Raw genomic sequence first — 12,211 nt, 5'->3', positions numbered from 1 at the left:
TCAGTGCAAACTGATGCCTCCACAACACACTGATATGGGCCGAATTTCTCCATCCCTTGTTTCTCTTGTTCTCCTTGAGGCTATCACACAAGACACAAATGAAGGTCAAACAGGTCAAACCCTATGTACTGCATGTGCTCTTAAAAAAGCAATATGGCCTAGTTCATTCTCGCTGTAAATAAACTGACCTCACCTTCAGCGCAGCATTTGCCTCAGGTAAAGCATTTCACATGAGAATGAGTCCATCTGCTCTAAACTCACAGCCATTCATGATATATTTTATCCATTGAGTTTTTTTTTTATTCGCTATTGGATGCTTTTCTGAATCACTAAGCTTTAAAAGAGTATATTACAAAACAAGGGTACAAAATGAACACTCATCAAGAACCAAATACGAGTAAAAAATGCAAGAAAAAAACTTTTTTTTTTGCAAAATACATTTTAATGGCCAGTTAATTTTCTCTATAACTGCCATTGGCTGGTGTGGGGGAAAAATATGATCCTGGACCTTGTGTGTGCATAGTTAAGAATTTTTTCTTTTAATTGCAGAGAGGTACCAATTTTTGAGGCCAAATAACAAATCGTTGGTTAACAGCCGTGACGCTGTCAGATGAGCTGATAGCTCATAGGATCCTCTGCCTATTACAGTTATCACATTAAACCCAAATGGATTAATTGAATGCGAGAACCCACAGGGATGTTTTAGAAGAGGAATGTGACTGGCAGAAAGACAAAAGTCTTTGTGCTTCCATAAATAGACTTAATCATTATTCTGTCTCCTTTGCGTCACACAAAACCCCCAGCTCGCTTTTCCAGAAACAATCCTTCTAAAACCGTTATGCATTTCTGAATTCGCATTAGTTATGCAGTATTCATTACCTCTAAAAGGATGTACATTACCGGATTTGTTTGGGCTATTGCATTCGTTTGTGTCCTCTTAAATCAAGGCATTCTCATAAGGGGACACATGCATCTGATGCTCTTGCATTTTAACTTTTCGGCTTTGCTTTGTTTTTCTGGAGGGTACTGCATAGAGACACAATGTTTAAATGCACTGGGGGGCAGATAGTACATTTTTTTTATAAATAAATAAACATATAAGCCAAGTGCACATCTCTCCTCTACTCAAGCATGAATGGTTTCCAAAAGGATTTTCATTCCACTGAGTCAGCCCAGGATGGTGCATACACAGGGGTTGGCTAAAAAACAAGGGGAAACAAAGTGTTATAAAATTAGTCTAAAGGCATGCAATGCTACAAACAGAAGTCGAAAGAAAATGTAAGAAAAACTCACTAGCAAAGCATGTGACCCAACATATTCCCAAATATTTTTAAAAAGTTGAAAATTAATTGCAATGGAATTTCAAATTATGGAATAATAATTTGAAATAATTTACAACTAGATCAAACAAAATAATCTTAAAATCAAATAATCTCCTATACTGAAGAGGGCTGCAAAACCACTCCGCAATATGCAGAAAAGGACAGCTGATTTCTCTTTGCTGTCCACCTCTAGTGTACAGCATTCAGATCATCAAAACCTCATGGGTCTCAAGCTGCTGACTGTTAAATTATTAACCCATCTAATGAATGTTTTATAGTCAGGAAGCAGTGCCAATAGACAGGGGTTAATTGAAAGGGTGAGTTGTGGCCGGATAGTGGGCCAACAACACCATTCCTAAAAAGAAAACACAAATACAACATTCAGCTTGGTGGTTTGGGTGTATGGGGAGCCCATGTCTTAGTTGAACTCTCTGGAGCGAATTGTTTTTTGAGAATTTTTTAACGGTTGGTGAAGTTGACACCCACATAGCAGTTCAAACTGGAAAATCTGATAAATGATCTGAGCAGAGGGAACTGAACCATCACATACTGAAAGATGAGCAGGGAAGCGGTGGCTTGAAATATTAGACTAAATGTTAACAAGTGTAATACCAAATGCTTTTTCTCTAAAGGTATTTTGACACCATGCTCATTTACTGGGGAAAAGCAAGGCTTAGAATTATATAAAACCACTTGTGGGATGTATACACTTACCCTAGAAAACATCAAATTTATTTCTGGTGTGAAATGAAACATGGATGAATGTATTATTGTTCTAAATTGACTAATGATGACTAAGAGCAAAATCACTGCATATTCTCAGGATTTAGCTGTACCAAAAAACTTGATTTTTACATCTTCGGAAGATAAAAGAATGGCACTTGCCTATGCAAAACTCGCCACCATGATGTAAGGGTTTTGCAGGTGGATTCCACAGTGTTTTTATATGGTTGCCAGGTGGTCATTTACTGGCCCAAGCATTTTTTCATAATATTCTGGTCTCTAGATATGGTTCTGATACCTAATTCAATGTAAGTCAAACAAATTTTAACACCTGTTTTATTGTCTGTCAGGAACCGGTCTCACAATTCATATTAATAGTATGAGATGTTGAAATTGCACAAACTTGTATGACTTGTAGTCCCATGGTGAAAAATAAACAAACCAATGAATTATGCCTTTACAATTTTTCTTTAGTTTAACCCCAACCCAAACCTAAATTTTAACCATAAAGTCTAACTCCTTCCCTAAACCTAACCATGGTTTTAATAAGAAAATCAATGTTTTGTACCGCAGAAGGAGAATTATCAAGGTGTTGAACAAGCATTCCTTTGATTAGTAAGAACTACTAATCATAGTTTAATTCCTAACCCCAATCTGAAACCTAAACCTAACCATAAAACATAACACCTTACCAAAACCCTAACACGAGACAAGGGAAGCGTATAGCAGATTACTGGCATACATCTGTTACAGTCTGACAGTGACTGTGCCTCCTCACTCTGTTAGATTCCCTGTTTATATCTCATTCCTCTCGTAATAATAATAATAATAATAATAATAATACATTTTATTTGTAATGCACTTTACACATGAAGGAACATATCTCAAAGTGCTACAGGTGCACAGGTAAAAAACAAACAATAAAAATAGATTAAAACGCTTAATAACAAAATTAAGAACAATTGGTGACAACAAAACAGGATATGTTTTAAGAAAAAGCATTTAAAATTTAAGTGGGTCTTTAATCTATTTTTAAAAACCTCTATAGACTGTGGCGCCCTCAGGTGATTAGGGAGAGCATTCCACATACGAGGCGCAGCTACCTGGAAGGCCCTATCTCCCATAGTACGGAGTTTGGACTTAGGAACCTGGAGTTTGTGGCTGTCAGAAGAGCGGAGATGTCGTACCTGCAGTTGCCATGTGCTGTATGCTAGCCCCGTTGCCATGATATTGCCAATTACTCCTATCAGTTCATCAGCCGTGTCACCTGTCTCTCATTGCCTCTCCCTATATTAGCTTCCCTCATGTTTAGTCTTGTGCTCAATTGTTTTGTGTGTTTAGTCGGTCTAGTCAGTCAATACTATCTACCAGTCTTTGGTCAGTTTATGTTTACCTGTGTCCTAGTTATGTTCTAGTCCTTTTCTAGTTTGCTTTTTTCCTCCACTGTCAGAGGTGTATGTTGTATTTACATTGCCTCCTGAGTTTGGGTCCTCCATCTCAGCCATCTTGTGATATAGCAATCGAGCCAGTCATGACCCAACAGGAGCAATTTTTCCCCCTGTTCTTCTGCACATCGCAGAGCAGCACGTGTTATGAAACTCTTTGAACTGCGGCAGGAGGACAAGCCCATGTGGGGATATGCCTTGGAGTTTCTGGCAGCATCCTTGGGTCTGGAGTACAACCAGATCTGCCTGATCGGCCTATTCAGGTCATGTATTCCGAAGTGGGGTGAAGGGGGGAATCCTTTTTGATACATTAGGCTGGCTATGAACTTGGGCGAATTCGCCACAGCCTGTGCCTCGGAGGATTCCCTGTTTCTGCCCCAGCCTGAGAACAACTTCACTCCCCACACGGAAGCAAACGTCTTGGCCACTTCTTCTAAGACTTGGAAGAGGAGGAGGAGGAGGAAACCCAGTCCATCGGCAGAGCCCACTGCGGACCACAGGTCGATCCCAGTCACGGAGGCCGCTCCCATGCTGATGCCAGCATCCTCGGCCACGGAGGCATTCCCCTGCTGCTACCTGTATTCTCGGCCATGAAGGCTGTTCCCTAGCTGCTGCCAATGCCCATGGCCACAGATGCCGATGGCTGGGGGAGGGGACGTCATAAGCGGTGTGCGAAGAAGCGGAAGTGCGGCAAGAGGGCGGGGGTCCATGCTAGGATAAAAATAAACCCTAGCCGGCCGGCTGTCCCATCTTTCCTGCTCTCAAATGTTTGCTCATTTTGCTGTGTACTGTACTAACTGTATGTGGTTGAAAGACAATAAAAAACACTTTACTTGACTTGACTGTCACTGCCAATGTCCTCAGCCACGAAGCCCATTTCCCTGTTGCTGCCAGCGTCCCTGGACACGGAGGCCATTTCCCAGTCGCTCCCAGTGCTCATGGCCACAGAGGCTGTTCCCCAGTTGCTGCCAGCACCTTTGACCATGAAGGCCGTTCCCCAGTTGCTGCCAGCACTTATGGCCACGGAGGTTGTTCCCCTGCTGTTGCCAGCATCCTCAGCCATGGAGGCCCTGCCGCTGCCCGCGTCCTCGGTAACAAAGGCTGTTCCACAGTCGCTGCCAGTGCTCCTGGCCATGGAGGCCGTTCCCCAGTCACTACTAGCACTCCCAGACAGAGGACGTTCCCTTGTCACTGACAGTGTCCTGGGCCACGGAGGCCGTTCCCCTGTCGCTGTCAGTGTTCAATGGCCATGGAAGCCGTTCCCCAGTTACTGTCAGCATCTATGGCCAAAGAGGCCATTCCCCAGTGGCTCCCAGCGCTTATGGCTACAGAGGCCGTTCCCCTGCCGCTGTTAGCATCCACGGCCACAGAGGCCATTACCCAGTTGCTGCCAGCGCCCTCAGCTCTCCAGTGTGTCTAGCCCTCATCTTGTGACAACATCAGTTATTTGTACTGCATAAATCACTATGGGATAAGTAACCAAATTTTATGTATGTATTGTATCGATATAAAATTCTGTGTTTTGACTGGTTAGTCTCTATGGGAATAAAAGCCGTACCTTTTCGTATGAGCCAAATTGAAGGATATCTTACAATTGCACCATCTCGTCTCGAGTTGTCATGAGACTATGTTACCAAATCCTTAACCCAAATATGAGCAATAATTGTGGTTATGAATAGTAATATTAACCACTAAGTATCAGGAAAAAGCGAGAAGTACCAGATAACACATGTAATAGTTAAAAAAGTGTGATTATGTAGTTTATGAAACTTAGTCTGTTTTTCTGTTTATTGGAGTGTGAAATTTGAACACATCTTGTTTTTTTCACTTTTGCTCCCTTGAATGCAAATGTGCCATATTAAACCCTGGGGCTTTAGTGTCCCCTGCTGCAGAAAGACAGAGGTGGGAGGAGGGCATCTCTTTTTATCTCTTTTTTATTTTTATTTCACTATTTCTGCCCAATAAAAGTTGAGAGCCAAGCAAAAATACCTCGAAAGAAAGAAAGAATACAAAAGGCTTTTGTATAGTATGAAACAACCAGTATTAAAGTTGTTAAATGTGCAAATAGGAATTAGATGAGACCAGGGGAGGCACGTCGATCAAAAAGGAAGGAAGAAGTGATGTGGGGTTGGAGATAGTGAGATGAAGCGAAAGATTCCCTCTTTCCCTGAAGCAAGTGAGATAGAGACACAGATGTCAGTGAGCACAAACTCCCAGGATACTGTGAGGTGCAGAAGCTGCTCTTTTTGACATCTAACATACACTCCAGAAATTGAGTTTGTGCTTCTTTAATTGGGTCCATATTGTGACATTATACACATAAGTGCTTTCACTTTGCCTGAATTCCCTATGCAGCTGCAACCAGATGGGATTTCTGTATGGTCCTGATTGGACACAAAACATCTTGTCTGCTTTTAGCCAGTTCGTCCATTATAACGCAGTGTATGCATGCTTCAGTCCTGTCTTACATCAGTGCTAAAAGAGGTCATTAAAAGTGTATTATAAGAAGTCTGTGGTCTTACATAATGGCACAGTATGCAATGTCCATGAAAACTCACCCCATTTGACTGTGCTGTCCTTCAAAAATGAGCATGGTAAGCAGTTCTGTACATGGTTCAGCACATCAGTTATAAAGATTTCTAGACTGGCATGTTTTGCCTGGTGAATTGCTCAAATTCATTATTCAAAAGTGTGAATTAATACCCACCACACATTAAAGGAAATGTTGCAGGTTGTAGATTTAGTCTTGGCTAAATCTCTTGATATGAATAGTCACAATAAAATTTAAAGAGTGAACAGAACTAAATTTATTAGGTAAGACTATTAGGTAAGACATTGTGATATAATAAAGGAAACACTGCATGTAAATGGATTAATGTTTAAAGGAACAGTTTACCCATAAAATGCAAAATCTCTCATCATTTACACACATTCAGGTCATCCCAGATATGTGACGATCTTCTGCTGGACACAAATGAGGATTTTTAGAAGAATTTCTTAGCTCTGTTGGTCCATACAATTAAAGTGAATGGTAGCCAAAACTCTGAAGCTCCAAAAGCACATAAAGGCAGCATAAATGTAACCCATAAGACTCCACTGGTTAAATCCATGTCTTCTGAAGAAATATGATGGTGTGGGTGAGAAAAAAAAACAATATTCAAGAGATTTTTTTTTTTCTATAAATGACCACTTTCATTTCCAAATTCTTCTTTCTTTTTTTTTCATTGTTCATGTATGATCGGGGCTGTTCAAATGTGGAGATTTATAGTATAAAAAGGACTTATTAATCTGTTTCTCTCCCCCACATATCATATCACTTCTGAAGACATGGATTTTACCACTGGAGTTGTGTGGATTACATTTATGATGGATTTGTATGCTTTTTGGAGCTTCAAAGTTTTGGCAGCATACACTATGGACCTATAGATCTGAGATGTTGTCCTAAAAATCTTAATTTGTGTTCTGCAGAATTAAGAAAGTCATACATATCTGCGATGAAGGTGAATAAATAATGATGAGAGAAATGTTTGAGTGAACTGTCCCTTTAAATAAAGATAATGGAAATAATCGTCATTTGTTATCAATGTTAGATTTTTCCCGCCTCTGGATAACACTCATGTTATGTTCGGTCTCTGAGACTCCATACATATAGTTCAGTCAGTCTCATCAAAAATAAGGGTTAAAAGAAATACAACTGTATTCAATTCGACTGAATAGAAGTATCTGTCCCACTATCATAAATTATTTTTGACGTCCTTTACATATTCTTTAATGTTTTGGAAGGCTGTTTGACGTAACGTTTGGTCCTGGGAGAGAAAGAGATCGAGCGTGCGACACAGACAGAGACAGAGAGAGAGAGAGAGAGAGAGAGAGAGAGAGAGAGAGAGAGAGAGAGCATCACTGACGAATGCTGAATTATGGTAGCGCGCGCTCAATGGGGCCATTGATAACAAGCAGCTTCAACCTGTGCGATGCTCTCGCGCTCTATAATGAAGCACAAGCTTTTACCAGTGTGATTCCCGCCTGCTCACGAACGCGTTTAAAAGACACTTTTTTTACCGCGCCAACTGTAAAACTTTACGAGTTTGCTGATTTCGAGGGGTCAAAATGAGCTCTTCGCTTCCGAAAAGCGAATCCACCACATCCCTCATCAAATCCAATACAGTGCCGATGAACCGGAAATCCGGAAAACGCGCCGAACCCACAAGCCACCGCAACGGTCACCGGCACGCGGGAGGTGGCAACGAGGATTCCTGCTGGAGCGAAGAGTGCGATGCCACCGCCCGGAGACCCCTGTGCCAGCCCAAACACGCCAGAAACGGAGGAGGTGGTGGTGGAAGAAGACCGGAAAAGTTTCAATGTCAAGACGGATATTATCAGGAGGATGGACCCGACCGGCACTCCAAAGAACAACGCAAACCATCTCAGAACCGTCACACAATTGACCCTCCTGTGCAACACCACAGGAGTTCCCGCACCAGCGGGACGCCTTCGCCGACAACATCCCTCTCCAAGGGCTCGGACGAAGCTGCGTTGTTCTTTGAAACGAAGGACAAGCATCGGATCGGCTCGAATCAGAGCCTCACTTCCAGTTCACCTCCAGCATCAGCACCACTCCAGCCCGGCAGCATGCGCGTCCCCGGGAGAGCTGCCCTTGATGCAGACCTTCATCCGATAGTTAAATCAGTCTTCGGACAGGTAAATCATCAACTCTCTATCTGTACAACTAACTATACTATCTAGTCTTTTAGCTGATTATGCTTTTATCTACATATAATTACAGGGAATGTGTTTTGCAGAGCGACATAAACTGTTGTGTTCATGAATCAAACCCTCTGGGGTTTGAACCTACAACCTTTGTATTTATGTATTTATAAGCCACTTTTTCATTAGCACTACAAAATGTGCTGTAAATAGCAGGGTGCATCTGCTTTTCAAAATGAGTGGAAAAACTCAACAGGTGGTTGATGGAGTGTTACAATGTAAATGGCCACTCTCCTTCATTTTTAGAATTTGGATTTAGCTCAGACGTTTGGGACTTTCCTAAATCTAAAAGGTGCCATAGATGTTGGTGTAGCCCAATGGCTTAAGATCTGGGTTGGTAACTAAATTGTTGCATGTTCAAACCCTGCCAGATGTAATTCATGAACCGTGTCCTTGAGCGAGGCGATGATCCGAGAGGTACTTTTGGATTAGGGACGGTCACTGCAATAAATCTACTTTACTTGCTATAACATTTTATCTAAATGACTAATGTTGTCTCTTATTTATTTAACAAAATAGCATAGCACTGGTCAACTGCATCATGATTTAGGCTGTAGCACCAAAACTTTTTTATGCATCACAGTACCTCATAGTAGACGTTTTGAATAATGTGTAACTGGATAGCATTTGGAACGTCCTGTATTTGGGTATTTGATCTCTCTATAATCATATTGTGATGATACAACTGAATTATGCATAAAGGTTTAATGATGAAAGTGAAACTGAGAAGTCTCTACGAGAAGTGTCAGGTTTGGTTCAGAGTTTAGAGACAAAAAAATGTGGACAAGTCAAATTGTGGTAGGTTTGACCAAATATTGTCAAATCTAAAACCACAGAAATGTTACAATAAAGTATGAATAACTGATATGCATATTGCAGTAATATAAGAGGAGCTGTTGTGGTAATATTTGGAGCGACTAAGGTGTTGCGCTTTCAGTGTTAGTGAAAAAAATATATTTTGTGATGTAGTAAGTTTAGCAGAAAAGATGAAATACTTTCTACACTGTTAATATGTGAACTTAATAATATTAAGTAAATTACACTTTTTTTAATTCAAACATGTAAAAATGTATGCTGTAGCTTATAAGTAAATAATAGTTATTATTGTTAGACAGTTATTTTTCAATGCATCATCATGGAACATTCCTGAAGTAGAAAATCTTGTCATATTTATTCACTAATTTGATTAAATTTAGCATTAACGATTAAGTACTTTCTACATTGAAAAATTTAAAGATTCAACTTAAAAATATTAAGTAAACTCTGCATTTGTTTTTAATTAAAACTTGTAAAAAAAATAATGCTCAAGCTTAAAAGTAAATATTATTTATGATTATTTTCACAATGCGTCATCATCACATATTAACCCTAAAGTAGAAAACCTCATCAGATGTAATTGCTAATTTGAGCAAATTTCAGTGGTAAACAAAATAAGTACATTTTACTTAACTTTTTAAAGCTGTTTTTCCCAGTATGCACCAGGCTCGAATATTTAATGAGCTTGCATGTTTTTACAGTTTGCAAGTTTATTTACACAATTTCTATTGTTGAATATACTGTTACGTTTGGTAACTACTTGTTTTGTTAAGTCTGAAGTGCATTTTCTACAAATCAAATTTTTGTTTTGTACAGCAAGTGTTGAGGTCTGCATGTGCAGCTCCATATTTTGATCCCACTGCCAATAATGCAAGGTGATGGTGTATAATAACCTACATAGCATGCATGCAGCTTTCTTGAGGAAAGCTTCCATTTGTCATGTGATACGTTATTTAATGTATTTATAACAAAAGTTCAAAATGTGTAATGTTCTAGTAAAATGATAATTGCTTATTTGAATGCCATGTACATCAGATTTGTAAGTAAAAGTGACTGAAATGTTTAAATTAAATTTACTCCCTTCATTCATTTTGTCATAAAACGATATAGATTTAGAGCATTAAAATTTAATTAGAAAAACTTTTAAGTAAAACTCTTTCATCATTTTGCAGTGTACCTTTTGATATGATATTTTGATATTCTATTGATGTAAATGTACAGTATGTGGTTCTTTATTCTTCCCCATAGAAACTTTTTCTATGAAAACGGTTTAATGTTACTTAATAAATTAAAGCGTCAACCTTGGAACACATGCTTTCCTTCAAACCTTAATACACTGCAAAAGAAAAAGGATTTTCTCATAATCAAAACACTTAATTGACCTTAAGTCTTTTTCTTTTATTCTATCCCATTATAAAAAGATGTACTGCAACAGTGGCCTTAATAGATCAAAGTTTATTTGTACCTTCTTGATTATGAATACTGCTGACATTCTGTATAAAGCGGTGAGCATAGAATCTAAACGTAAAGTGCAAAGTTGTGCATTAAGCCACTTTAGACTATTTATTTTTCTTCTAATGGACTTCTCTATAGGGAAGAAAATGCTTAACATGAAATGTTATGATTATGATATTATTGAGGTTTTTTTTTAAGCCGTAGAAGACATGTAAAACTTATTTCACATTGAGCATTTTAGAATGGGACTTATTACAACATGTTCATGATTCATAACTCTAATTTAATAACAAAGTGGTTTCCGTCAGCTTCTTCTGTTGTTGTCTATCGCAGAGGGACAATAAGCAACTATTCTGTCAAGTTAAACTACTCTGCTTCTCGCTTCATCAACTTGAAATGTGAGACATAATTTGTCTGGAAAGAGCATTTTTAAAAGGTGTGAGGGAACTCACAATTGTAGTATATGTTTGATTCACATTGAATGTTTTCAAAACCTATTTTGCAGGAAGTAATACAAATTTTGAACACGAACACCACTTTGGTCAGTTATTATAACTGAAATGCAGACACAACAGCGGTAGAGTAGAGTAGAGAATAGGCACAATCACACTATTACCAAGAAGCCACTTCAGGGGTTTCGGTTTTCATTTACGTATTTTGGCAGGGGCTACACACTATAACTATTTTCAGAATCACACCTCAAAAAGCCAATTCTGTCGCCAAACTCACTCACAGTCTTTTCTTACATTCAGAAACCCATGATTCTGTATTTTCAGGAAGCTACTTGGGTGTGTCTTAGTTTTGACACTTTTCCTTGGTACTACACGCCTCCCAGGCATCATTAGTATTTGGCTTGTAAATGTCACGAATACGTTTTTAAACGAATCCTCATTATAGACCTACACTAAAGTTGAAAAGCAGAACGTTTCTTTTGGGCATATTCAGCCAGGACTGACGTGAAACATGATTATGATGGCAAGCATTGCGTTTATGCGTGTATATAAGCTCCAATCGCCCAAAAAAACTCCATCTTAATGTGAACAGAAATGCTGCTTTATTTAAAGTGCCGACATGTCTATTTTTTCCCTTGTAGTGGATTGATATTCCTCAAATGATGTGTTTTATATTTTCTTATGTAACATCAAGGCTGCTTACAATCCCTACAGGAATCATTCTCCGCCAGCAGCTGCTAAATATAGCAGCTCAAGACCTGATTAGAGAGACGAGGGGAAAGATGTCTTTTGTGCTGGAGTGAAAATATTCAAATCCATTATAGCTACCTGACATGTGGGGTTTGAAACCTTGAAACTAAAGAGAGGATTTGATCATAGCACATTAACATGATAAGGCAACTGTAATGTATATTTCAGGATATATTACACTATTTCTGTTAAAGGGGTTCCCTATTAGTGTTAAAATGATCATCAGCATTTATAACACTTATGTATTTTAATTTTCAATTTATAATCAACCAGTATTTTAAATATACATGCGTGTTATAGATATACACACTCAAAGTAATAAAAGGGTTCCTTAAAGTTACTTTAATGATATTAACTGTTCAATCTAGAATCATTTTTTATGCTGAAGTGCTTCTTTGTTTTGGGGTTTAAGGTTCTTGCGCACTCTTAAGAAAAATAGTTCTAAATAGCAAACGATTTGTGTTCTTTGGGTTGTAACAAGGAT

The 12,211-nt window shown here is 38.9% G+C and overlaps 1 protein-coding gene across 1 annotated transcript in view; it reads left to right on the top strand.

Annotated features, from left to right (window-relative positions):
- Positions 1–7,597: 7,597 nt before the first annotated feature.
- Positions 7,598–12,211, top strand: part of cabp1b (calcium binding protein 1b) — a 28,555-nt gene continuing 23,941 nt past the window's right edge. The window contains exon 1 of the mRNA XM_052116324.1: positions 7,598–8,188. Within this exon, the coding sequence (XP_051972284.1) occupies positions 7,598–8,188 (591 nt within the window). The remainder of the gene's footprint in view (positions 8,189–12,211) is intronic.

Source organism: Xyrauchen texanus, chromosome 43, assembly GCF_025860055.1.
Source record: "Xyrauchen texanus isolate HMW12.3.18 chromosome 43, RBS_HiC_50CHRs, whole genome shotgun sequence".
In the NCBI taxonomy this organism is placed as follows: domain Eukaryota; kingdom Metazoa; phylum Chordata; class Actinopteri; order Cypriniformes; family Catostomidae; genus Xyrauchen; species Xyrauchen texanus.
The sequence above is the reverse complement of the archived record's forward strand: the minus strand, read 5'-3'. Positions and strand labels throughout refer to the sequence as shown.